The 22927-nt window shown below is 43.4% G+C and overlaps 1 protein-coding gene across 1 annotated transcript in view; it reads left to right on the top strand.

The window, feature by feature from the left end:
* Positions 1-6504: 6504 nt before the first annotated feature.
* HEPHL1 (hephaestin like 1) overlaps positions 6505-22927 on the top strand; it is a 36155-nt gene continuing 19732 nt past the window's right edge. The window contains exons 1-8 of the mRNA XM_037377252.1: positions 6505-6674; positions 15915-16159; positions 16934-17146; positions 18975-19154; positions 20084-20338; positions 21375-21543; positions 22270-22406; positions 22574-22705. Coding sequence (XP_037233149.1) covers positions 6505-6674; positions 15915-16159; positions 16934-17146; positions 18975-19154; positions 20084-20338; positions 21375-21543; positions 22270-22406; positions 22574-22705 — 1501 coding nt within the window. The remainder of the gene's footprint in view (positions 6675-15914; positions 16160-16933; positions 17147-18974; positions 19155-20083; positions 20339-21374; positions 21544-22269; positions 22407-22573; positions 22706-22927) is intronic.

Genomic DNA, 22927 nt, shown 5'->3' on the forward strand with positions numbered 1-22927 from the left:
CAAGCCCTTACTTGCAGAGAAAGACGCCAAGGGCCCTGATCCAGCTCTGAGGTCTTAAACCACAGTTATCTTGTCTGCTGCACATCTCTGTTAAACCAATGGAGCGCTGCACCTCACAGGATTGTACCCAGCAGGTGAAAGGAGAGACTGGGCAAAAGCTGGGCAGTGGAGAATAAAAACCCTCAGTAGGAACTCAGTAAGGTTCAGTACTAACTCAAAATGATAGGACACAGGCTAATAATGTTTTGAAAGACCACAGCAAGGTGATAATTGTGTTGGTGGAAGGGAGAGGTTTCTTTCTGTAGATTGTGGAATTTCTAATTCTGTAGAAATTATTTTCCCTTTTAATACCAGACCTGAAAGATTTCCATTCCAGGAATGGCACTCTGGCTGTAACATAGACTTCTTCAAATAGGAAGCAATAGAGTCACTGAAGAGCTGTAGGGCTGCTTTTTATTGCAAAGCTTCGTAGACACAGATGAAAGACACTAAAAGTGTTGGCAGTCATCTGCACATCCCATAAATGACATCATTTCACTGTGGGCAATCATCCAGGCTTCCACAAGGTCATGACATTTTCCCCACTTTCTCCTTTTCAGGCAGAGTAACTGGACAGAAGCTGTCTGGACAGCAGGTAGCTTTGCTAGCTCCTCCACCGCATACAACACCCTCCCATTCAATCAACAGACTCCAAGCAAAGTGTCACCAGCCTGATGGGAAGTTTATAACCCTCTTGGGGATGGCTTGCCTGGGAGACATGAGGTTGCAACAGTTTGAAAGCCACTTGTGCAGATGCAATCACATCACTTCTTTCTTTTCTTCCCGCAATGCTTGATACCTTCCTTTCTGCTACCTGCTTTAAATAGTCCCAGTTACTTTTCCACTGCTGGGGTTTTTTACCACAACTCCCCTATTTACCCAGAGAGAAAATGGGACAATGATCTCATAAGAAGAAAACAAAAGGGCCACATTTCCTCTAGAGTAACTAGGTCAGTGCCGCGCGACGTGATGGAAGAGGATCCCATAATGCCTGCAGGGAGGCTGGAGGAGGTTGGGCAAGCAGCCGAGCTGCTCAGGGGAGACCTGAGGTGGACCTGGGCACTGGCCCTCCTGCCAGCAGGCAGAAAAGGTGGGTGTGAAAGGGTTTTGCCATGCAACCAGGTCACAGCATCGCTCCCACAAACAGTGAAAGTCCAACGAGACCCTGGTCTCCAGCACCCTCGTGCTCAGAGGGAAGGTGGTGGGGCAGGAGGGCTGTTCTTCTTCCAGTGCTGGACGGGGAGCCAGGAGACCAGGCTGCCTTCCTGCGCAAGCACCTGGAAGTTACCCAGCCTTCCCCTTTCCTCATTTGTATAATAGGGTTAATAAACATGCTCTGCCCCACAGTGATGACGTAAAGTTAAGCTCTTTCATGTTTGTTAGGTGCTGCAATGGGCAGCTCCATAGTAACCCTTAAATAATATACCTTGAAGTTCTGTCGAGGTATTAGCCTTGTTTTAACAGTGCAGATATTACATGAGTTACCACATGCAAGAAGCTTCTCTTAATTAGAATCAAAACTTCCTTTTTTTTAGCTTTGCTTCAATGGCTTTTGAGGCTGAACACATTTCACTTGCCCAGCCTATTTGGCAATTTATTTTAATCTCTTCAAACTTGCAGGTCCTTTTGGTACACTGTTAAATTCCTTGCTTCTCATTGAACGCCTTTACAATCTTTGAATTTAAGTGACTTTTTTTCCAACGTATAATTAGTTTCTCCAGAGTCTAAATTCAGCTATGGTATCATCCTTTGTCACCAGTGTGGCAGATAAATGATTTGGCTCAGACCCATGATGGAAAAGAAAGGATCTGTGGGCTGGTTCTGACATAGCAGGAGCCCTCTCCTCCATTTTACACCTTGGCTCAAGATTTTTCCACAAAAGGTAATATACCAAGGCAGCTGTTCGGCAAGGAGACCGCCTGCACAGGGATATACAGAGAAAATTATTCTGCCCTAATGATCTTCAGACAACTGTTGTGGTAAAATTCCAATTGTGACCCTAGCTGGATGCATGGACTGAGCCCAAATGGCTGGAGGGCAATGCCAGGGAGCCATGCAGGCTCTGACGCGGGAATCTGGAGGGCTGGGTTCAGTCTCCATCCTGCCACAGAGACTTCTGGGCAGATGGGAGTCAGGTCCACATTGGCCCACCTGCAATAGGGTTACAGCTGCCCTTCTAATATCCTTATTGATCACTGATCCTTGTTATTCTTGTGGTTTCAGCAGCTTTTTTGTCTTTCTGCCTCTAACAGTTTCAGTGCACAAACTTGGAGTACTCCTGGGAAGTGCTGTATATGGCAAGGAAACCTTTCTCACCAAAGTCCCATCCAGAACTGCAAACAGAAGTGGTGAATGCCTTGGAGGGCAGGTGGTTTTTGAGATTTCCAGTGTACCGCTATGAACTCAAAAGATTCAAGTATTTCATAGACACCTTGCGTGAGTATCTAAGGCTATAACATGAGGTTTACCTCCTGCTCACTACTGCTGCAACTCAGAAAATTATTAGAAAGTGCAATAGAAATTGTTTTCCCCAGATGTACTTTGGGGCTTTTGTATTTAATATATGTTCGTGGCTGGAGAGTTTGGGAAAATTGATGAAGGGGGAGGATGGCTTAGTTAAAAGAGTGATGTGAAATTTGGGAGGGTGTAATTCAGTTCCCAGCTTTACCACAGACACTCTGTCACCTTGGATGGTCACTAAAGACACAGCTCCAGGTCTGATGGCAATACCAGCTGAGGGTAATCTTATGTTGGAAACAAGTAGACTGATTCCCCAACCTGGATTGCAATGCAGACACAAACCAACATAGCAGAGGGACCAGGAAGGTGTGTCTATGAATGGCAACTCTACTGCTATCCAGAAGAAGCAGAGGGAACAGGGTAGTCAAATCTGCCTGAGCATCAGCTCATCATCTGCTCAATGCAAGCTGGCTTTCAGTAGTAGGCAGTCTGAATAAAGTGCTCATTTCTGAACTCATGTCGCCTAATTTCAAGGAACTGCAGAAGATCAGCACATCCAACATCTGTCTTCATTGACCTTATGGCCATCGCCAGGTTGACATGGGTATTCTAGTTAATTCGTTAACATGAGTTGGCACAAGTCTGGGCTTTAGTGGATCAACTTAAGCTAATTGTTGCAATCATTCCTGATGTACTTCAAAAGAAAGCTCCATTGTGATATTTCAGGGCTCATTCACAAACTGGTGCTCAAGATGTTCGCTCTTCAGACCTAAGGACGTTGCTCCTCATTACGAAACTTCAAAACCCAGCCATGCAATAATTTTAGCCTTCAGAGGGACAGAAAGTCTCAGAGGAGCCAGTATCCAATCCTTTTGCTGAAAGGATCCTGAACAAAGCGACAAACATAATCCCATTACTTCAGTGCCGAAGGGGAGCTTCCCAGAAATTTTCCTGATGCAAGGGCAAAACAGCTGTTCTTTCATCTTTTTCTGAGTCATGCCCACAACACCTCTCCGGAATGTAAATGTGCCTGGGTTTAATGATGTGACAAGGTAATTAAGTGTTAATGTGTGGATGCAAAAGGGTATACAAGTTGCCAGATCTAGTAAATGCTGAAGCCAAGCTAAGGCGTTTACCAGACTTACAACACATTGCTGATATAGGGTGTTAATGCCCACACATTATTCCTGTTACACAAATAATTTTTTACAGTAATAGACAAAGAAATTAACTTCGTATTTGAATTTTGAATAGTTGTTCTAGCAAGAAAGCAACCAGGACCCAATCATGGGTGCATGAGAAGCAATAGAAAAACTAGGACATAGCACTATTATTATTTAAATTACTATAGTGCACTCAGATGCCAGCTCAGAACTGGACACTCCCCCTTCCTATTCCCTGTTAGCTTCATGCACTTGAGTTATATGAGTCCACATGCATATCGATTTATGTTAAACTTATAACAGAATTCTTTCGTTCCAAAAAAGCAAAACTGTCTGGATGAAATTGGCCCTGTACATGGCCTTTAAATATCTCTAATGCCTTGCGAGTGGCTGATACAAGCAATAGAACTCTACACAATCTCATTCAAAGTGCACATTACCCTCTAAATAAATGTATTTCCTATTCAAATGCAACCCCCTTACTACTTTACGACAATTAATATTTGCATAACAGGCACCTAGTTCTGTAAACTCATGCGCTTCAGTGACAGAAGATGAAGTTTGTAACTTGCTTGGGCTCAGAACAGCTACTCTGGGCAATGGAAGTGTTCACCGCAGGACGCTGCAGTGATCACAGTGGGATCCTCTTAACCTCCAAGTGTCACCTTAGCCTTTTCACAGCTTCCTAGCGCATCAACTAGCCCATCAGCCCCACCACACAGTTACATGTTTGGCAACTGTGCCACTGGCTGGCAAAGCCTCTGCCTGTCCTGCAGTCATTGCCTTTTCTTTTGCTTTCTAATTACACCTTTTAGAATAACAGCACTATTAGTTTGCATCATTTGAGTAACTAAGTGACACAACAAAGCAGTGGAAAAGGAAGATGATTTTTAAGTCTCAGTACTTTGGAAGAGAGGATATAGGCTGACATGAGAGGCAAAGTGGTTGGGCAGCAGAATAATGAAGAGATGAGCAAGATCTTCAAGGTTATCAGGAAGTCTGTGGGTGCTGCTTCTGAGGATCCCAATCCCTGTACATCCGCATTGTCCTATCACTTCTCCTCCTTATTGTTCATCAATTAACTGACTTGAGATAATGAACAACAACATGTATCAGAGAGAAGCTTACAGCTGAGGGACTCTTACTTTTGCAGCCACATTAAGCTGACCATTTGTGATTGTCTGTATCCTTACCCATGTATAGTGGGCTTTCAGTCCTCATAGCTGAGGAGTTTCAAAGCATAGCCTAAAGAAACTGAAAGCTTCTTTAGTAAGATACTCTGTGTATCTGTGTGCCTTGGGGGGATGAAGGGGAGAGGAATAAAGTCCAAAGGGAAGGGAAAAAACCCCCACCCAAGCAATCCACAATACAATTGCTCACCACCCACTGACATGCCCAGCCAGTCCCCAAGCAGCAATCGGCCAACCCCAGCCAACTCCCTCCAGTTTATATACTCAGCACGACATTCTATGGTATGGAATATCCCCTTGGCTAGTTTGGGTCAGCTGTCCCAGCTGTGCCCCCTCCCAGTTTCTTGTGCCCCCCCAGCCCTCTTGCTGGCAGAGCCCAAGAAACTAGAAAGTCCTTGACTTAGTATAAACATCACCCAGCAACAACCAAAACCATCACTCTGCTATCAACATTGCTCACACCAAATCCAAAACACAGCACTGCACCAGCTACTAAGAAGAAAATTAACTCTGTCCCAGCTGAAACCAGGACACTGACAACATTAAACCTGTAGCTACCATATTCGTTTGTAAAGCGTGTTGCAACCCTAAGCCATGAGTAACCATTAGCTTCAATGAGAAGAGGTCAGATGGTCTGGAGCTGAAAGGGGAATTTTGCAACTGCTAAAGCTTGCAATGAGTCTCAAAAGTGATGCTGTATTCCATTTTTTATGTCTTTAGTTGGCTAAAAATTAGTAAGAGAGCAATATGATTTTGCAAAGTTTCTTGCCACCTAAGTGATTTTTTTGGGAATGTTTCCTCAGTGGCTTAGAATATCCTATCAAGTCATACTCCAATAGATTTACACTTGGCTTTGGCAGGATGGTAATAGAGATTTCCTCTTAGAGGAAGTTAAACTATTAAGGAGGGACTGCTTTTCTAGAGAGCCACATGGGCATGTAAATTACCAAGGTTAATAAAAGGGCTATTTTTGTGTGCCTCAATTTTTAGTGTCCAAATGGAAAGAATTTACAAAGGCTCTAACTTCCAGAAATGTTTGTAAAAAAGGGCCTCATTTTCAGCACTCTAAAACTGAATATATTCAGATCACTTGCAGCCTTAATGAATGGGTCAGAGGTACTGGCAAATTCTTTCTCTCTCTGATAATGCTTGATTATAACCTGGTGTTATGCCATTGAAGGAACCCTATGAAGGCAGCAAGACAGTAGCTTCAGAAATCACAGGCATGATAAAGGAGTTAAAATAAAATAAAAAAATAAAAAGAAAGGAAGTTTTGACATGAAATGCAAAAACACAAAAAACCAACCCTTGCCCCAGCATGCTACACCACCTAGTCTGAAAAAAGGAGGACAAAAAACCATCCAGGCTTCCAAAAAGACACCAGCTGGCTCTAGCCTGGCTGGGTAAGTGAGCAATTTATGCATTCACCAAAGGATTGGCAAAGGTCCTGCCATGACAGCAACCTCCTCCCTAGCCCTGCTCTGCATAGCCGGGCTCTCTACCTATCCCAGTCCTAACCTGCTGAAAAGGAGGAGCTTTGCTCTGTCCATTCCTTATTTATAACTTGTCAAGAGCTGGGAGGGAGGGGTGAGCTCCCTGTGGTGCATCCTGCTGCTGCCTGCCCGCTGCCAGCCTCACAATCACAAGTACAAATGCCTCCTGCCTGGCATGGTGGCTGCCTCTGTGCTCTGGGGTTCCTCTGGCTGTTTGCAGTGCTGGAAGCAAAGACCAGAACCTATTACCTTGGGATTGTGGAAGAGAACTGGGACTATGCACCGTCTGGGAAAAATCTGATCACAGGACAAAACCTCTTAGAGGACAAGTAAGTTACTGGGGGCTCTGGTAAATCGTAGATGTGTTGACAGCTCCAAAAAAAAATAAATGACTAGTGTGGTTAATGTTGCTGTAAATGTCTTGAGATGGCTTTTTCCTTGTTTTTCTTCTGATGATGTTGTCATAGGCAGGATTTCAGCATCAAGGCAAGAGTAGACTTTGGCTGACTTCCCTTCCATCGTGGCTGATTAAGCAAGATGATAGTGTGTGTCTGAAGGCGACTTTCAGGAACTGATATTTGTCAAAACAGTGTCAGGTAGTGGGCTCAATCCCCCTCCTCCCGTGTGTGTTTCATGGAGATGTAGGTATTTCTGGGACTGGTTCTCCAAAGGTAAATTTCAGCTTTGCCATAATCAAGCACAGCTCTTTGCATAAGACAAAAGACTGTTTAGCTGGAAAAAGAATGTATGCTTTTTCCTTGCAAGACAATAAAAGTTGAGGGGCTTGGTATGACATTGTAAAATTCAGATGTGTATAATACCTACAACTGAGAAACAAGTAGATGGTTCATATATCCCCCCTATGCATGCAGCTGTGGAGACCTCCATTTAGGAAATCTGTGTAGATAAGTGTTTAAATATACAACAGCGCAGGGTCACACTGAAGTCCCAGCCATCACCTGTGCTGAAACTGGAGTGTTTAGGTAAGCGCTGTGATGAAATGTGCCTCGGCCAGTGGAAAACAGGGATCTGCTCTTGTGTTTGCATTGCTGGGGTTGGCTGTGTGTCCCTCCCACGCCAGGAGAGTTGGCCTGGACATTGGATGGGGATGGCACAAACCCTTGCCTGTCTACAGTGTGGGCTTCAAACAAGTATGGCGGTATTTTTAAGATTTCATTGATTTTGTTTGACACCCTAGAAATAGTTTGGGGGTCCTTCCTCTGAGTCTAGGCTTGGGGTTGGGGTGGGAGCCGTGAGTGAGTGAGGAGGTCCTGGTGTCCATACCAGGTCTGGAGGCACACTGGGAGCTGAGTGCTGTATCCCAGGAGTTAGAAATGGAAATATCCTTTCTGACTTTTCAGGAAATCCCAAGCAATGCTGGAATTTTGTTTAGTGGCCAGTAATTTCAGAATTATTCTCAGCTGGATTTCATAAAGGAAATTATTTTGCTACAAGCAGGAGGCAAGGAAGAGCCTTTTTTCAACACAATTTTTCGACGAAGAAATTTTTCAACACAAATTTCTGCTTATGCTCTTAACAGCTAGAGGTCCCAGATAGCATCCAAGTCAGTAGGTGTTACCTTTATAGATAGAATTCAGGGTAATAGTTTGTCCCCAGCCCATGAAAACAAGCTTTGCTGGAAAGGTTATTCTTCAGTTGTGTTAAACACTTGAATTTCTCACTTCCCTACCCTTTTGAGCAGAGGATAACTTTCTCCACTCCCTAAACTGCAAGACCCCTCACTAAAAATAATTCAGCTTTAAGTGAAGGGCAGCTACTTGTAAACCCACCTCAGTGCCATAGAGATACTGGAATCTGTTCTGTAAATTGTACTTTTAATGCTGGCTGCACTTTGTGCTCCCTGAACATCAAGTGGCGCATTTACTTCAAAGTCTGTGACATAAGTGTGATGCCTTTTACATGGCACGACAGGGAGGGAAGATAGCTTCTGTCTTCAGTCATTGTTGTAATGTAATAATTATAGAATATTAATTCCAAAGGGTTTACCCACAGAGGATTTTAAGGTAGACTATACACTCAAAGCTGGGGAGCTGTTTGCGATGAACTCCCTATGTGCAGAATAATGGAGTGATTCTTCTAACCAGTTTACTCCATTTCCAAATTGTGTTGAGTTTAGCCAGAATAAAGTGCTGTATTTGGGAATAATGGTGCATCTGCATAAGCATGTGGACTAAATACTGAACCAGTAATAGCTATTTTGACTATTAAGCTCTATAGGATAACCTCTAACGTAAATTTACAGCCATATACTAATGGTTACTTTCCAGCTAATTAATTGATTCTTATGAATATTATAAAAAACATAGTTTCATAAACAAAGTTTAAGGATCAGGTCCTAGGTAGAGACAAGAATGCATTTTGAGCCAGCCGTGTTCTGCAAGCAGCAATGCACAGGCTCGCTGAGCGTAGCACTTCTCACCTTGTGATGCATCCTCACAGCACCCATCTGATGGGGCACTATCCCAGTTTTATTGATAGGGAAGCAAAGATAAAGAAGCTGCAGACAAACTGATTATCTTGAAAAGAGTCAGTGCATACACATAAAGGAACGCTCCCTTTGATTCAGGCTGACCCACAGAGATATAATCAAAACCACTTATTCTTCACTACTTAATAAAAATGCTGAATTAGCCAGCATGTAATGGAAAGTGTTGTGTTACCTGGATCAGATAGTGAGATTTAAGAGATGATTTTCAATGCTGTCGTGCCAAAGCAAATAATACCTTCCTCAGCCTTTAGTTTTTAGCAGTAAAGAGGAGAAAGACTTCAGTAGCTGAGGCATGGGGCTGGAAATCAGGTGAGCTGGTTCTGACACCAGGCACAGCCGTGCTGCTCAGCTCCCGCTGTGCTGGCGTTTGAGTGAGTTGCCTCCTGAGCCAGGAGCCACAGAGCTGCATCAGCACCTCCCTGGGTGTGAGCTAAAAGGCTGCCTCTCGTCAGAGCTGATTAACCCAAACGCAGCCCTGTGTTAACATAACTATTCTGCTTGGATGCTAATTTTTATTGGGCCTTGTGCTGCTGCAGTGCTCAAGGGCCAGCCTGCTGCTTGCACAGAGCAAGTACCTTGCTGTGCATCAGTGCTTCTTTTGTAAAGGGAGTAACGAGGCTGTTCATCTCTGCCATTTTTTCTTGTCTACTTGAGCCTCAAGCTGTTCCGCTCATTCTCTTAATTTGGACTGTTATGAATGAAACCAAGACATTTCACTCTTGGTTCTCCCTTCAAAAATTAAGCTGTCATTTTCTGAAGCATACAGGACTTTGGAAAGCACAGATCCAGATTACGGCCATTGAGTAGGGGTGAGCTGGGAAGGTGTTCAACATCCCCTCCTACCTGATATAACTGGTGAAAGAATTGACGTCATTAAGCCATGGTGGACTGGACACACAGCGTGCATGGTGCTGTCAGTGCTGCTGGATGTGCTGCAGATCCCAGTGAGATTTTGTGGGTTAGGGCATAAATATTGCTGCAGTGGGAGGGTAAGCTCAGACATTGCCTTCTCCCTTTAGTGGTCACATAGGCAATGGCCTTTCAAGAGAAAAATACACCTAGGTGTTGTGGCTTGACATACATCAGTCTTTTCCTTCCTATTGTGGCTCAGCCCTCAGGATTAGAGTTTGGTTGATAATCCCTTTAAATTAATTTTGTACTAGTTTATAAGATGAACACTTAAATCTTGCTCTGCTGGTGGTAGATGTTATTAAGTTTTGCCTGATGTAACAGCTCATCTCTTCTCTTTAGGCCATCAATCCTACATTTATCTGGGCCAAGTCTTGCACCCACCAACACTAACGGGTGTTTTTTGTTACCACAGCATCAAACACAGTTTGTGCAATTTGCCTATGAGGAGATCCCACCCAGATAAATGACAATGAAACTGTCGTCACAGATGCTAAACTAATGGCTGAGTCATCATGCGGCCAAATGACCCAATTGCATCAACGGAGATGATCATTGTGGGAAGGGTCAACATCAAAAGGGCATTCAAGGTGAAATCCTGGCTCTAATGAAGCCCAACAGGAGTTTTGTTATTGAGTTCAGGGGAAGGAGAAGTTTATTCTAGGGGAAAAACCATGATAGCCACACTTAACCAGCGACACCTCAGAGCTTCATCTAAGATTTTATGGATTTGATTGACCTCTTCTGTGGCTTGTGTGGGTCAGAAAAGGCCTAAAACATCCTCTGAGGACATTGTGACTTTCATTTTTGAGGACACACAACTTTTGGGTTTTGATGCTTTGTGGCCAGGGCACCATCTACAAATGTGAGTTGGAACTCCTCTTCCCCCTCCACTGGCCATCCCTCTGGCACAGACGTTGCATTAGCCTTACCAGGGGAGCCGTGGTTTGGCAGAGGCTTACCCTGAACAGGCTACATGACCCAGGGGTTAAAATGATGGGGGCAGCCTGGAGCCATGGGCACTGTCCTGGGTTACTTGAGCCACAGGGAAAATGGGGAGCTGAGGAAAGCAAAACCGTTATAAAACCAGCCATAGAGTATGTGAAGAGGGTAGAGGTTAAGGAAGGTTTCACCACCAACAGATTGTAGGGAACAAACCCATGAAGACAGGTGTTTAAATGGTTGCCAGTGTAAAATCGATGGGACTTTAGTGGAACAATGGTAATAAAGGAAAGTTTGTATTTGCCTACAGTTGCACCCAGGAGCATACAGTGGCTCTTTGGCAAGTTAACCACAGGAGAAAATTTTGGTCTCCACATCTGGTAGTCATTCAAAGTGCTGATTTTTCAATGTTGACTACAGTGGCAAACCAACTCAGCCAGCTTTGAAATTATATCAGCGGGGGATCTGGTTCAAGTCTACCAAGGAGCTGTCTGTTTGGCCGTGCACAACATGTAGCTCTTTCCATTTCTTATTGCACACTGTAACATAGTATTCATGTAAGCATCTCTTGAAAAAAATAACCTCTGTTAGGTTGTAGCTCTGCTGCTTAAGATCAAAGGTAACATAAACATGGTAAAAATGTTGGCAAAATACTTATTCTGTGTGATAAAAGAAAAAGGTGTAGAAATTACATTTAACTGATGGTCCCACCCTAACTCGTGGTCCTATCCTGAGATGGCAGACTATCTGCATGTCTAGTCTTGATTTGAAGTAGAATCTACTCTTGCTCTCATTTGGAAGAGTCATAGTGCTTGTCATTGCGGAGAGATGGATGTCTGTAATTGTACTTATGTCTGTACTTATTTTGAGGAATTAGAGTTAACTTCCCATTAATAACTCCCTGCCCTACTCATGTGCATTGCCAGCTTTTCTTGGAGCTTAAGAACTGCTAAGAGTGCCCAACTGGCAAAATGAAATCAGTTACAGAAAGAAAGGCAGGATTTGCATGGCTTTCCTGGGCTGAACAAGATTTCTTATGCCCTGATTCACAAGCCTGCTTAGCTCTGTATGTGACCTCAAGACTGTCCTGACTGGAGCAGAAGGAGAGGATTTAGGAAGCTTGCATGGGTGCAGCTCCAGAGGGTGGAGTATTCTTTCCTGTAAGAAAGTAGGAATGGCTGATCATCACAACTTTCTGCACATAAAGTGCAGACTGACAACTGAGGTAGAGGGAGATAGTCAAGATTTAGAACAGCAGCTTTTACATCTGCACAAGACCAGGAAGATGGAAGAGGTTCAAGCAGTGATACCACAAAGCCACCAGGAGCATGAAGTAGTTGAAGTAAGTAGGGGAGCATGACAAAGCAGGGAAAAGTTTTGTCTTTATGCAACAAGAGATGAATAACAGATAGGAGACATTTTGACAGGGGGCACCCAGTAGAACAGGCACATTGTGACCACTGGAAGAAAGAGGCAAAGGCAGATTCAGAGAACTGGATGTGTTTAACCACACAGCATTTAGAGAAGCCACTGCTGCAACAGTATATTGGAAAGTCAGTGAGTGGGAAAGAATGAAGCAGAAGATGCAGTTGAAGGGGAAGTTTAACTCAATGACAGAAAATATTAAGTGTTTCCCAAGGAAGCAGACGTCATCAAAAGAAGACAGGGAATGGTGTTTGAGAATTGTCAAAGACAGGAGATTAAGGTCAGCAGGACACTATCCTGAAGCTGAGAAAATCTCAAAGAGACTCTGGATATGGGTGGTAAGGAACTGTGAGATGGGAGACACGTTGGTTTGAATGGCACTGGCAGCAAAGACTTCATGGACCACTGAGAAGAAGCTCTCACCGAGAGAAAGAAGAGGGATGGAGGGAAACCTCTGTGTCCCACTGGTGAAGCAGCAGGGGCCATGGCACTGAGCCTGTGCCAGCTCCCTCTGACACATCTGCTGGGTGCACCGCGGCACTGGGTAGAGGTACCGGCCCTACAGTGTGGCTACATGCCTATGATCCAGACATCTGGCAGTGCAGAGCAGAAGTCATTCACACCCGTGCATCCTTTCTAGGAGTTTCCTACAGCTGATACCATTAGCTCCAGTGTGGGTAGTCTTTCTGCAAAGGACTTTGAGCACGCTAATGTGCAGCACAGCAACACTTGTGAAGAGACACAGAGCTACCAGCTACTTTCAAGGCTGAGGTGGGCACCCAAAAGACTTCCTGGATGAAATGGGGCAGCCTGGACACCTTAGGGTGGGACTCACAACAATCAGTGTGCTCTGTTCTCGGGTACCGAGGGCAATCAAAAGGATGTGCTGAAAATACATGTCTCTGTATAGGTAGAAGAACTGGGCTCCACCCCTCCCAGACAGAAGGAGGAGTGAGGCTGAAGTGTCTGCACTCCAAGAAACTCCCAAACATCAGGACATTTTGGGTAGGAAACTCTTCTGCCCTTTGGAGAGTGTGGATCTAGAAGGAAGAGAAGCTATGAAAGAGCCAGAGTCTAACACAACAGCAAGGGCATCAGTGGCATGTAGGATTTGTCTCCCAGAGTTGATTGGTTTTATTCTTTTGACAAAGATTAAACAAACCCCAAAATCAACCGGGGCCAATAGACCAGGTTGTTCCTTTCATGCTGTGATCCCTTTCTGGCTCCACGGCTCTTGCATTGCTTCATGCCCTGCACAGAAGAGCATCACCTTGTGACCAGCCTTGATACTTATTGCCTTGACAGTGGGCTCTGCAGCTCTGAACAGGTGGAGGATGTCTGAAAGCCTTTCAGAAAACTGGCACTAAAAAGACATATTTTCCTGACTCCTAGATGGCTTTAACTAGGAGACAAGCACAGATCTAACCAACAGAAATGCTACAGCATGGCTTTAGGCACCGAGAAAGTCTCTGGTGCCTAAACCTACAGGGTTTTCTCAGGGTGTTTTCTTGAACTTCTGTACCTAACTGGATCTTGAGATCCATGACCTATGCATTTAAAGGAGTTAGGCTCACTTCAAGCATTTGACAAAGCCTGACCAAGAAGTGCACTTTTCTGGGGTACAGTTCTCCTTCTGCTGAAGAGACAGTGTATCCCAGAAGTGTGAAGTTATGGAATAATGTGCAATGTTGTCTGTACAGAAAGCCAAGGGCATAAGGGCACTGTCATCATGGGGAAAGCACAGTGCCACTGCAGCATCTCACTTGAAATATTTGGTGGCTGATGAAAATGAAAAATATGTCTTGAAAATAAGTACTTTCTAAAAAAAAAAATCTATTTGATTTTTATTTCTAGAGAAAACATTACAAACCATTTAAAAAATCACTTTATAATTCGAATTAGGGCATAGCCACATCAATACACCGCCATGAGGTAAGGAAGCATGTGCATTTACACTGCACTACTACTGACAACACCTACTACTCTGTGGTAAAGGTTCTTGTAGCAGCTTTCCCCCCCCCGGCAGTGGAAGGTATCTTCTTGGTGAGCATGGTGTGACTTGCCAGGTCTTGCTGTGCACACATTTACCTCAGACCTGCTACTTCACTGAAAATCCAGACTTCTTGGCAACTCATTCCTTAACCACACTTTTGGAACGTATTTATTTGACATGTTATTCTGTGAAGAAGCAGACTGAGAAGCTTCTGCCCCTTCCCCTCCATCCTAGCCATGTTTCTGCCACGGCAATATCCTTGACAATGTTTTCATTTGTGCCAAAATAGCTCACGGCTTGTTATAAAGCACATTTTTCAGAAGAAAAGGCATTCTTTTTGGAGGCTTTTTCATCTGGATCACTTCATGGATCTAGTTTAGACAGTGGCCACAGAGTTGTAATGATGTTATGAGTTATGGCATCAAGCAGAGATAGCTTGAAAAGAGGGGGTAGTGGATCTTATGGTGGAGAAATTCTAGCAACTCATACTTTTCAACTCGTGTGACATCCAACACTCAGGTTCTTGTACACTGTACAAAACTGTACTAAAGCACCTAAAGAAAATGGGTTCAAGCAGTTGAACTGGCAAGTCGCAAAAACTCACTATAAATATGAAATTGCTATATTTCTTCCAATGATCCTTCAGGAAAATTTAGCTCAGCTTTTTAATGAATTTGTTAGGAAGCATAAAAGTTCAAACAACCTTTGAGGGATGCAAAAACTATGCAGTCAGGTATGGTGGAATTGGTCATACAGTCCACTGCTGGCTGTGTAGCAAAGGGGTTCATTTTTACCCTCTTCGTGTGGGATATTTAGGGATAAGGAAGTGTATCATACTTGTCAGCTGTAACCTGGAGAGAAGTAAGAAAAGATTTTGTATCATAATGGATGGGATGAACATGGGCTGCCAGTATGATGCTATAGTTAAAAGGGCAAAGCTAATTCCCACTTGTGTAAGAAATATTGAAGTTCTTGAGTTCAGACTTCAAAAGAGATAGAGAAATATTGGAAGGCTTTCAGAAAAGAGCTTCAGGAAAGATTTATGGCATAAAGAATGTCAGTGTACTTGGTTTGTCCAGAACATGGGTATAGGAGGCAATTTAGTCAATTAATTACAACTTCTGCAAGTGCCTGCATAGAAAAGAATCTCTTGATGGTATGTGGCTTCTTTGATCTCAGAAAGGGCTTGATGGGAACCAGTGGTTGGAGTGTGGAGCTAGATGATATTAGACTAGAAATGCAATTGAGGATTCAAAGAGAGTAGGTATTTAATAGCTATAATATGTCAACCACTGACCATATGATGGGTTCTCCATCACCTGAAGTTGCTATAAACATAGCCTCTGAAATGTAGAAATGATGCATTTCATGCAAAAAAATATTTCATGCTACTCTTCTGGGGTGTCAAACTAGTTGATTAGAATCACTCTTATTTGCTTTTGGAAAAACTTGATTTGGTTTTCCTTTCCTTCTGAACAGTCATCTTTCAGATGTGAGGTTTCAAACCTTCAAAAGAAGTAGAAACTGCTAAAACTGTACAGAAAGACCTGAGTGGCTGATCCTCAAGTGAAGACTTGTAGTAACTGTGCTGAAGACCAGACCTGCAAGTAGGATGACTGTTACTGTACAGAAAGGGATGTGGATCCTGCTAGCACTGTCCAGGTTTACTCCTCAGCTTTTATTCCACCAGTTATGTGATATGTCCAAAGGAACTATTTATCTGCACTCTAAGCACCAGTTATTTGATCAGCTTTTAAAGGAGTCTAAATTATTTTCCCTTCCCAACACCAGGTTTGCAAGTGTCTATGTGACAAGAGGAGCCAACCGGATAGGACGTGTGTACAAAAAGGCTATTTTCAGGCAGTTCACAGATGACACTTACTCCCAGGAGATCCCCAAAGCAGCCTGGCTGGGGTTCCTGGGGCCAGTCCTGAAGGCAGAAGAAGAGGATGTCTTTATTGTCCATCTAAAAAACTTTGCTTCCCGCCCATACTCTGTGCATCCACATGGGGTCTTCTATGACAAGGACTCTGAAGGTAAAAGTTGGTTTGCCTTTTCCTCTCCTTTTCCCCTGGAGTAGCTAATATGATGGCTAAAAGTTTGTCCAAGTATTTATTGTTCTGGACATTGACATCAAAGGACTTTAGATCACCCCCTCATAAACTCATCAGTAATTGCAGCTGATGACTAAAACCAGGAACAGTCTCGTCTCTTAAAACCTTTTGCCACAAACCTTTGACGCCTGGGATAAAAACAGTACTAAACAGGTTAGGTGGGGTTTTATTCCTGAATTTCTTTCCTGAATTATAAGTCACCAAAGCATCTTCCCTCCTTTCTTCTACTTCTAGCCTGTTTGAATGGTTGGAGTTCTTAAAAGTAAATGCTTTCCTCTCTATAGGGCTACAACAGACATGATTTAATTTTCAGAATCCCAAAGCTATGCATGTGTATTTTGGTTAGAGGACTGTATGGATTTGCTTACATTCATTACTCTCATCAGTTTTCTGTGAGAAGATGCACAATGTTAGCTGGCAAAATGTGTAGATGACATGAGAGTAAAGAGCTAAGGAAAAAATAGTGCCTGTTAATACATTTTTAAAGCTTTGTGTACTGATAAGTAATGGATTTTAACTATCAATTTTTTTGGATGGTTTTACCTGAGATTTTTGACAACTTCTCAGTGATTCTGTACTTGTAAGTGCTGTTATTAATATATAAATCTGTAATAAAATAGAAGAAATTACACATTTATTGAAGGAAAACTGTTAAGGGGGGGGCTAAAATCTTCCTTTTTCCTTTTAATGTATTAGGAGCACTTTACCCTGATGGAACTGGCGGTAAAAGCAAAGAGGACGACTTTGTTGTTCCCGGTGGAAATTACACATACACATGGCCAGTAAGGAAAGATTATTCCCCAACTTTGGCAGACTCAGACTGCTTGACTTGGATTTACCATTCTCACATTGACACACCAAGAGATATTGCATCTGGTTTAATTGGGCCACTGCTGGTTTGTAAAAAAGGTACTGAACTAGAAACACTGATAAAGCAAGCCCCTCTGCCAAGCTTGGCATCTTAACAGTCATTTTTGCTTACAGGTATAAACATGATGGTCTAAAGTCTATCCCTACATAGCCCATAAAAAGGGGCAAGGAATAGCTGGGCCATTCCAGGAGCATCCCAGGGTAGGTATTGTAGCTCTGGGACAACCCCCTTCCTGCTCCCCTTTGGCTTCATGAGAGATTTGCCTTGGCTGGTGGAGGGACGGCAGCATGCTCTGTGGCCAGCTGGTCATGGCCAAGACCAAAAATAAATATTTCCCAACTGGGAATATTTCAGGACAGGTAAAGGACTCATTTCCCAGGAAATTAAATTAGGGCTGGGCAGGTGACTTCATCATTGGCATTTATATATTTGAAGCCCCAAAGTTCTTTGTAATTTTTTCCCGATACAGATTATATATTTATTTTTGCTCACAAGTTGTGTATCACAACCATATGAGGATGTGTGCTGAATAGCTGAGGTGGCAGCCTGTCCCATGTACTTTACAGCCTGATAATTTTGTGCTGGAGCCATCAGGAACTCTCTCCCCTCTATCAGCTGAGCCATCACACCATCACACCCTCTCCCTCTGGGCATCTGTAACTCTGCCACCTCTTTCCAGTACCTCCCACAGTACAGAATCAGCCCTGATTTTATATACAGAACATAGAAGTGAAGCAGGTTTTATATATGAAGAAGAGAAAGACTTCAACGTGGAAAGGATAGGCCTGGTCTCCAGCTTAACTCACACAATTAAAATGTCTCCAACTTTTATTCTCCTGGAGGGCCTTTGAAATCTGCAGAACTGCCCAAATATATAAAAATGAACCGATAACTACGCAATAATACATGAAGCTAGGAAATAACACATTCCAAACAATCCCAGCCTGAAAAGCCAGGTTATCTGTGTGTTCGATCTTGAATTCATCAAGGTGGATATCTGCATGATGCTACTGCTGTAGTCCTTTGTCCAGTGGTGGTAGGTGGCTCCTTAGGGGACTGACAGCAAAGCTCTCAGGCTCTTTCTCGTAGGAGACAGGAGAAGCAAAAGTTTTCATGGGTTTAGAGGTAGACTGGATGATTAGATGAAGTCTGAACCTGCCAATGGTTAATAATAGACTACTCAGTATTGCCGCTCTTATAGTCTCAGGTTGTTCCCCAAATGGTCACTCAGGTAATGATACTGAACTTAGCCTGAATAGATTATATTCATCCTGCCTTCAGCCTTTTAAAACTTAACTATCTAGTCCTAGATAATTGTTGAGGCTTCCTCGTTAGTCCATGGAGAGTGAGGCACATTCAGGTGGCCATTATGAGGGCATGGTTCACCAGTCTCTTCAATGCAACAGAAATGCAGGCTACCACTTGCCTCCCATTAATTCCTGGTGAAGAAAAATGTCACTGGTTTCTGTCTGGATCCAGCCCGTGATCTCCCTCACTGTGCAGGCACACAGACACTAACACTGACTAAAGGGCAGGGCTGGGGGGAGTGGGCCAAAGGTGGGGAAAATGGGACCACAGATATTGGCAGGTACTTGTGCTTATGTCAAACCAAAGAGATCCTAAAATATCAACTTGACCTAGATGAGATGAACTGACTTCTGGAGGCAGTCCAGGTCTTGTCTGTTCAAATGCTGTTGGAGGGGGGTCAAGAGATCTTAGAACGGCAACATTAGGTGAGATTCATCCTGCCCTATAGATCATGGGCTGAGCACAGTATTTCCTTGAGTGCTCCAAAGTCGTTGTCACTTCTAAATTCAATCCCCTCCAAAGCTTTTTTTATCACTTTCCTTTTCGTTTGCAATTTAGGAACTGCAGATGAGACTTCAATAGAAGGGACTGGTGCTGCTAACGCTTTTGCCCTGATGTTTAGCATTGTAGATGAAAACTTCAGCTGGTACCTTGATGAGAATATAAACACCTTCTGCTTAGAACCAGCCACAGTTAACAAAGAGGATGAAGGTTTCCAGACCAGCAACCGAATGCATGGTGAGCAGGATTTTTTCATTTCAGTAGGACCTTCTGTCCCTTGTGCTGTCTCTCCTTTATCTGTGTCAGCAAGGAATGGGTTAGGACGTTGACATACTGTGTTGTTAAAAACTCTCTCCCTAAATACAGCACAAAACATACTGGTTTGCAGAAAGATTTAGCTTTCATGCCCAGCTCTGCCACTTGTTTAACATTTTGTCTTAGGCAACAGATTTAAGCCATTTGGTGACTGTTTGACCAGCTGTGAAAAGAAAAAAAGTATGCTGCAGAGCACTTTGAGATGTGTGTATTGGGAGAGTCCAGCATTTCTCAAAGGGCCTTGTGGATGGTGGGTTGGCTGGTACAACCACTTCTGCCCTTCAGAGATCCATTGGCCAATAGTACTTTGTGCCATGTGGTGATCTGGTGTATTTTGGTTGTCCCATGGAGCCTAGGAGCTAAAATAAATCTCATTCTCCTGGTGTCCTGACACATTCATGTCAGGTGTGGAAGCTGAGGCAGAGAGAGCTGACTAGACTGATTTGATTGATAGAATTTTCAAATCTAAATTGCTTAAGCCTGGCATAAAATGGTATATTTATGACTCAGAGTAAGAGGAAAGAAATTTCAGACATGCTCAATAGCTGCAGAACAAATTAACTTCATTATCAGGCCTTTGTGGTGATGACTTGGCCTTTGCAACATCTTGATATTCCCCAGGAAGTTTTTCACAGACCCAACCAAAGAATTTGGGCCATTTGATTATCCAGAGCTGTAAGCTGTATGTTCAAATGTTACTCTTCATCAAGGAGCCTGTGAGGGCCTTATTCAGCGTGGACATTCAGCCAGTTTCTTTTCTGGGCCAGGAAAGGATCAACCTTAGAAATGGGGTCGGAGGCACTTGGCACTTCTCTTTCACCTCTCATAAAATCTCATACTTTTGTTTTTAGCTATTAATGGTTATATTTATGGCAATCTCCCTGTCCTGGAGATGTGTGCTGACACTTCCATTTCCTGGCACTTGTTTGGCATGGGAAGCGAAATAGACATCCACGCCGCCTATTTCTATGGCCACACATTCACTAACAGAGACCAGAGGGCAGATGTCGTCGGTCTGTTCCCAGCAACGTTCATCACAGCGGAGATGACTCCCGGGAACCCTGGGAGGTGGCTCATAACATGCCAGGTTAATGAGCACTTACGAGGTACGCTGCTATAGACCTCCCTGATCTTTTCAGAAGCCTCTACTATGCCTGGAAAAGAAAACTGAGAGATGTTTCCAGGGGAAGCAGGACAGGTTTTTTGTGACTAACTGAAAATTTTGGAACTATTTCACCAGATAAATATCATGAATATGAATTTAGTCATCAGTAGAAATTATACATGCTGGGCCTTGGGCCAAATATTCAGGTGGTAGGAATGACTTAGCTGTGTAATTCATGTGAGGAAGGCTTGCTAGACCCAGCGCTGACTCCACGCTTCCTATGTAAACCGGAGATTTTGATGAGCAATGAGAGGAGCCTTCATCATCGCTTTTTGTGGTAGATAAGTACTTACCCATAAAGAAAAATCATGCCAGCTGAACACTTCATAGGGTTTTTCCTTAACAGAAATCAGACAAAAATTGGCAGCATTTTCAGAAACGTTTATGTGAAGGAATTTGATGGTGATGTTGTGATATTTGTGTGGTGCAAAAGCTGGAAAACACACAGCATAAACTAGATCTCATGGCAGCAGGCAATGCATAATTGCTATATCGGAGACAAGTTGGGAGATTTTTTACTTTGAGAATTTGCACATTGACTTCACTGGGATTTGCATTAGGCAAAACAGACCTGATTCTGGCAAGCAGCAAACATCTTCAGTGTGGTAATAACCAGCCTCTATTTCAATGAAAGTCAAGGGGAGATGATGCCATTTTGCATACTTCAGGAGGTGCTCTGGCCCCCAAAATCATTCTACCATCCTTATCCAGATTAAGGAATTGAGTAAATAAGACCAATAAAGAGTGTCCTTGATGTCAGTGAGTTTCACCTGTGGCATAAAGTATCACCTTGCAAGAGAAGGGTGATAGCATCTGGCCCAGTGCAGGCAGAGGAAGTCTTTAAAAGTAGAAATTTACCCTAGTAATTGTTTCCAATCCACATAGCTCCTAGAGAGTTTTGAATGTGCATTTGTATTCCTGAGATTGCTGACTTTGCAGCCAGCCAGGAACTGTGTCCAGACTCTTTCTCCTCCCAGGTGGCATGGAGGCACTATATGATGTTCAGATCTGCCAAAAAAACCTGTCTCAGCCTTCACCACTGAGTCACAAGAGAAGATACTATATCGCTGCTGAAGAAGTACTCTGGAATTACGGACCTGACGGTTATGACAAATTCACTGGGCAGGGTTTAAACGCCACTGGCAGGTAAGCTTTCTTGTCCTCTCCTGTTGTGCTTTAATTTCAGGAGTCTGGGTGAGACTTCTGCAGTGAGTCACCAGGGCTGGGTCCTGCACTGTTATTAATTTTAATTGAAAGGAGCAGGGGGAAATGGATTTAAACAGCCTTGTTGGGCTGTTAGATTCATAACTGCGATGCTTGGAGTTGCCTTCTGGAAGCACTTATCTTGATCCATTAAGTCCATGGAGAAAGTGAGCCCTGGTGAGCTACTCAAAGTTCCATAGAGCTAATGACCCTGCGTCGAGACTCCTCAGGCAGCTTTCACACTTACAATTGGAGTATCTCAGAGGTGCCATAGTGGTAAATTTCCTGCCCCCCCTGTTATTACTGATGAAGATTAATTGTATTATAGTATTTCCCAGGAAAGCTAACAAGGATTAGCAATACGTTGTGCACAGGTAATGGCACAGGTCTTACCCTAAGGCAGTTAGAGGTAAGCAGACACAGAGATGTCTCCCTAAATAAATTGGGGTTAAACACTTGAAAGTCTAATGCACAGTGAATGTCTATTTGTTAACTAATTTATAACTAATTGAGACCAGTAATATCTCCCTTTGTCTGCTAGAAAATTGTATGCAAACTAGTAATGTGGGGGATCATTTCTCCTGTGTCTGGAATAGTAACTTTATCCAAAATGAAAGTTTCTTCCTGAACCTTTAATTAAGTAACCAATCCGATTTGTTAATTCCACAGTGAGTCTGCAATATATTTCACACAAGGGACTGACAGAATAGGAGGGCAATACTGGAAAGTTCGCTATGTGGAATATACCGATGCAACGTTCAGTAAGAAGATTTGGTCAGAGGACATGAAACACCTGGGAATACTTGGTACAGTGAATATTTTCCCCTCTTGTCGTTACATCAGGTCTGAATGCAGATCCAGTTGGATCCAGAGGGGAATATGCATGCGGCTGCCAGTCAGCCCTCTCTTGTTTAGGTGGAAATATGTTAGAGGGTAGTTCTTCTAATACCTTCCCTCACTCTCTTTTTTTAAGGCCCCGTTATAAAAGCTGAAGTGGGAGATACAGTGCTAGTTACTTTTGCCAACAAAGCCAAAAGAAGCTATAGCATCATGGCCCATGGTGTAAGCTTCAGCAAGCTGTCGGAAGGTGCTCCTTACTTAGATGGTGAGTTTTGACTGTGCTGCTGTATCATCCTATGCAGAATACCTGAGTCTAAGGATCTTCTGTTGCTCTGCAGGTTTAGCCTTTCTGTGGATGCTAAGGCACAGAAGGGATGATTTGATTAGTTTGTGTTTACCCTGTGTGTCACAACCCATGGGACTCCCCAGTCTGCCAACGTGCTGGTTCTTCCCCTTGGACATGTGCCAGACAAGGCATCTAAAACTA

The sequence above is a fragment of the Falco rusticolus genome, chromosome 2 (assembly GCF_015220075.1).
Source record: "Falco rusticolus isolate bFalRus1 chromosome 2, bFalRus1.pri, whole genome shotgun sequence".
Taxonomy (NCBI): domain Eukaryota; kingdom Metazoa; phylum Chordata; class Aves; order Falconiformes; family Falconidae; genus Falco; species Falco rusticolus.